This window comes from Phaethon aethereus (genome assembly GCF_964289735.1).
Source record: "Phaethon aethereus genome assembly, chromosome: 2".
Lineage (NCBI taxonomy): Eukaryota > Metazoa > Chordata > Aves > Phaethontiformes > Phaethontidae > Phaethon > Phaethon aethereus.
The window spans coordinates 112,815,515-112,820,770 of record NC_138582.1 but is presented as its reverse complement, the minus strand read 5'-3'; the positions used below and the strand labels follow the sequence as shown (position 1 = coordinate 112,820,770).

At 44.5% G+C, this 5,256-nt stretch overlaps 1 protein-coding gene across 1 annotated transcript; it reads left to right on the top strand.

Moving 5' to 3' along the window:
- The first annotated feature begins 2,223 nt into the window (after positions 1 to 2,223).
- Positions 2,224 to 4,207, top strand: SEC61G (SEC61 translocon subunit gamma). The gene is made up of 2 exons (XM_082015016.1): positions 2,224 to 2,326; positions 3,379 to 4,207. The coding sequence occupies exons 1-2, from the start codon at positions 2,233 to 2,235 to the stop codon at positions 3,483 to 3,485; spliced, it is 201 nt and encodes a 66-aa protein (XP_081871142.1). The 5' UTR covers positions 2,224 to 2,232; the 3' UTR covers positions 3,486 to 4,207.
- The last annotated feature ends 1,049 nt before the right edge of the window (positions 4,208 to 5,256 follow it).

The window sequence follows — 5,256 nt, the reverse complement described above, 5'->3', positions numbered from 1 at the left end:
GCTATCAGGCCCTCAGCTGCTTTCCTTTGGGATCTTCCTCTCCCCGAGTGGTGAGACTGCTCACCCTTGCAGATTGCAAACTGGCCTCAGAAATGAGACACAAATGACATGCATATCTGTTGTGGGAGGCCTAAGTGAGTCTGTGATCCTTCCATGCTGCTGTGCCAATGGAAAAGGTCCAGCAGAATCTGGCCACCAAAATCACAGCCGCATCAAAGGCACAGTGCTAGATGAGTCCTGATTCAAAGCAAAAACAAATTCAAAGCCAGGCCTTTGGAGAAAACTTCTAGGGGAGCCCAAGGCAATAACCCTTCAAAGCCAAAGAGAAAGCTCGTATTTGAAGGAGATCAGTACTACTGAGGGACCTGCCCTGTGGGCAAAGACAAGTAAGGCAGCTATCAAAAACTCCATGGAATATCCAACAACCCCCTGCTGTGGTGTGATGGTACTTTATCTGTCATGAAGGCTGTCAGCAAGGAGTTAAGCCCAGAAAATATTTTGTGCACATTTTAATACAATAGTGGGCTGAGATCAAGAAAGCATTTGCCTAATTTGGCTGCAAAAGCCCCATAGCCTGACTGACAAATAATTAATACACTCATAGGTGGCAGCCAGCTAGGAACAGAGTTCTAAACCAAAATTAGTAATACCAAAAGCAAATTAAGGATAAAAATCACTACATGTTATCTTTGTTCTTCCCTTACCTGTTGCATGACCTGATTTTCCTTTCAAACACAGCAAGAGAAGACTCACTTTAGGTAATGACAGCTTCTTTTACCCCCTCGTGCAAGGAAGAGAAGTGTTCTACATTATGCCTGTGGTGCTGGAATGTAAAAAGCTTTCCCATTTTTAAGTGCTGTGCTGCACACTCCTCTACAGAAAAGCCACAGGAGTCGATGTTTTCAAAGGTGATGAACCCCTGCACTTCGCAATGGCTTCAGCACGCCTACAAATCAATAGATGTCTGACTCACGGGCAACCACAGCCTGAACAAGTTTTTCACGTTGTTTTTTTCCCCCTCCCTCCATCGAACAGCATTTGTTACAGATGTACTAGGACTATCTGCCCTTTATTTCCCGCTACACGGCTACCGCCGCACGGAAAGGTAAATTCATTCTCCAATACCCACAGAAGCGCCGCCCGGATAAGCCACAGCCGGATCCACCGGCCCAGCTGCCCACGCCCCGCCGGGCCCCACCGACAGCCTCCCTCCCCCGCCGCCCACCCGCCCTGGGGCGCCAGGCCCTGCCGGGGAGCCCCTGCCCACACGCCAGGGCCCGGCGGGCCTCGAGTCCGCCGGCGCGGCGCTGAGGAGGGGAAGTAGCGAGGAGAAACCCGGGGAACCAGAACAGCCCACCCCCCAAAAGCCCCACCCCCCCCAGTTCGCCTTGTTCTTCTTAAAACAAGCCCGCCCCGCCCCGCCGGCTGCCGGGAAGGGGCGCGGCTGCGCGCACGGCGTGGTGACGTCGGCGCCCTCCGCCGCTGTGCGACGTGGCCTTCGCCTGGCAGCGCGAGCGGTAAGGGCGGCGCGGGCAGTCCGCGCTCTCCTGGGCCTTGCTCGCGCGCCCCGCCGCCTGAGGGGCCGCGGCCTCTCGGCCGTGCCTCCCCGGGGGTGCGGGGGCCGGGGCTCCCCGTCCTGCGTGTCCCGGGCGCCCGGGGGCCGGCCCCGGTGACAAGGAGGGGCGTGGCAGGGGCGCTGGGGAGAGGGTCTGGTATGAGGGGGGCTGGTATCAGAGGGTCTGTCCTGATTAAGGGCAGCCTGCTCTCCTGCCTGGGGTGGCGACGCTGGCAGGCGCTTGTTTTGAGAATAAAGCCAGGCCGCGGTATTTCTGTCTGTGCTCGCCAACTCTCCGCTAGCGTTTGGCTTGGGGGGTTTCTTGAAACGGGCGACTCATGTCTATTTAGCCGTCTTCCCTGGCTTTCTCATAAACCCAGCAGGACATAAGCTGAAAGCAGGCTGTGATGGAGCTGTTGTTTTCTTCTGTGCTGAAAGGCATAATTTTTCATACTTCTTGTAGGTAGTGGTAGGTCATCATGTTTATATATTGACACAGCGTCTTTATTTTCTGCGAAGTGGAAGTATCTTTTGAAGTCCAGTTAGTTGGAATATGACATCTTAAGTTATCTTAAGGCTTCACAAATTGTGTAGTGCTCCTTCTAGTTCTGTAATTAAAAAATTTCCTCTGTATGTAGCACCACCAATACTAAATCCGTTCATCTTTGCAGGTCATCATGGATCAGGTAATGCAATTCGTGGAACCCAGCCGGCAGTTTGTAAAAGACTCCATACGGCTGGTTAAAAGATGCACCAAGCCTGACAGAAAAGGTAAAGCACACAATAAAAAAGAACACAATCCTTATTTCATCTTCTGTTTTACCATGTATCTTTCCATATGTGATTTATTTGTCATGAATGTTTCTCAGTTTGCGGTATGAGACTTAAACCTGAGCAGTTGTCCAGTAGTTAGTGCGTTTATGGATATAATAAACTTGAATATGTCTTTTTCTGGTATGTACTCAGTCAGGTGTGAGAGAGTGGTACTAAAAAACTTAGCAAATAGGCTAGGTAGCTGAAATTAGCCGTTTTGAGACAGGCAAGGAATAATTTTCATGTGTTAGGTAAACTGATCTGAGAGGAACTTGTGTGCGCTTTGGAAAGACAAATGCAGCAGTTGGGTACCTTTGTCTGATTGCAGTCAACTTGGGAGAAATTCAGGGGGAAGCTGCTTGTTAAATGACTTTGGAGGAAATATTTCATTTTAGGAGACTTGAAAGGCCCTAGGATTGCTTTTTGCAGTGCCCACTCAGTACTTCACAGTTGTCAGTGGCTGCCTGATTGGGACAGGAAGAACTTCATTGCTGGAATTGTAGAAGAAAAGACTTTTACGATGTTAGGATGCTTTATTCACATGCTCAGGATGAAGTCTACTGACATCTTTTGAGATCAGTAAGGAATGTCATTCATTGTCAGACTGGCAGGACTGTGAGGGGCTGTTGACCTTCTTAGTTGACTTCATGGTTCCTGACTTAAAATAATTAAGAACCTCACATAAGTACTGAATTTTTGTGGGGACTTAAGATGGCATCTTCCTGTGACAAACACAAATGCAGCTTTCCATTTTGGATGCTGTATTGGGAATTATTTTTAGGGCTTGTAAAAGGTATGAAGGAAAGATAATGGAATAAGTGTTCCATGAATTGCTGTCTTCTGAAAAAGTGTATTTATTTCTCAAGGTCAATGCTGGCTGCTTTTGAACTGCTTCCTGTGTTAACATTTTATAAAGAGAGATCTGTCCTTTAGTCACTGTAGTGTACATCTCCTCTATGCTTACACACAAGGTTTCCCAGACTAAATTTTTGTTGTTGTTGTTTTTGCAGAGTTCCAGAAGATTGCTATGGCAACAGCAATAGGCTTTGCAATAATGGGATTTATTGGTTTCTTTGTCAAATTGATCCATATCCCAATCAACAATATCATTGTGTAAGTAAATATGAACCTTTAATTTCACTGAATTTTACACTCATTTTTACCTGCTAAATTTTAAATTGAGGATGTTAGCGAGCCCTGCAGGATTCATGTTGCTTTAGTACCTGTGCAATTCACAGGTTAGTGTAATATGATGGGTATTACTTGATTCAAAGGACTTGGTCAGGAAGTAGATCGTTAATTTAGCATGCTGCAAAATAATAGATCCATAGTTCTTCAGTTTTGGGTTTTTTTTTTTTTTTAGTATTCTGCTTGAAAACTGAACATCAAATATTTTGATTTCCAGTTCCTCATTGTGTGTTTATCCATAGAACATTTACCTTATTTGGATTGTACACTTTTACTGTTTCCAGTTTATAATTTGGGTATCCATAGTAAATGCATGGATGGTAAAGTAGAGGAAACTGAGTGAGTGTGCTGGAAGATGACAGGGCACAGAATAAAGTTGGTCTTGTTTCATTTACCAAGTGCTAGATATGTTTGAAACTTTGTTTTACATGTAACTGCATTCTGAAAAATACCTTTTGAAATTAATGTTGCGGCATGGAAAACTTGAGCCTTAAGTTGACTGGCAGCCATGGTACTGATGTATTAACACTATCGGTTAAAACTTCTTAGATTCTCCAGAGCTGAGGTAATCCATTTTCTAGCACTCGAACAGGTTAAATACTATTCTGTGACCATGACATGTGGCTTGCTTGTACCTGTAAGAGTGGTCCTCTAGGCAAGGAGAAATGTTTGAGAATAGGAGTTAAGCTGTAAAGGTAGTAATATCCGTTCTAACAAGGCAATGGTGGGAAGAGAAATTAGACTGCAGATGGGATCACTTGATCACACTTGATTAGTTGAAACTGATTACTTTTTTCTCTCAACAGAGGCGGCTGAATATTCATCATGAAGAACAAGACATTGTGACACCTGCTGCGAAGATTTCACAGCTTTGTAACATGTTTGCTATTAAAGAAGCTCAGTTTGGATTTTCAAACATGCTTGTAATCTTATTTCTCTTTTAAAGTGTATGTGATCATACCTGTCTACATGACAGGTGGGGTATTTTTGCTAGTAGTAGAGTGGGTTTTGTTTGCTTGTTTTGTTACTTCTTTCAACTGTAATAGAGTCATTCAGGTAGGAAGGAACCTTGGGAAGTCTCTAGTCCAACCTCCTGCTCAAAGCTGGGTCAGTGTTTCATTCTGATGAGGGTGCTTAGGGCTTTATCCAGTTGGGTATGAAAACCTTCGGGGTGACAGCTGTACAGACTCTCTTCAGAAGCTGTTCCAATGCTTAATTTACTGTTTAGTAAACAGCATTGTTCCAGCAAAAGTAGGCAGAAAGAAAACAGCATTACTGTATCCTCTCAAGTGGTGATTAAAAGTCTATCAACTGAAATTTTTGTCACTAACTTCTGGAATCACCATCATTACCCCTAATTCCTTTCTGCATTTGGAAGTCCTGTTAGGCTATATTATGCACTTGACTGGAAAAAAAACTCCATCAAATAAAGATCTTGCATTGCCAATCCTTATTCTGATGGCATAATTAAGAAAGCCAAACCTAGCTGGTTACTAAGGTGTACAGTTTGAGGTTAACTTAGTTGTCAGAGATACTAAGCAGCCCTTCAATGAATCAATAACTTGCTCGCACTCTTGAATAGAATATACACCCATTTTTGGATACTGGTTCTGTAAGGCAGCTGCACATAGAATTATAAAGGGCTCTGCAGTTATTGACCTGGAAGTTTCCATTATTAAATGATTGAATATTTTGATTTT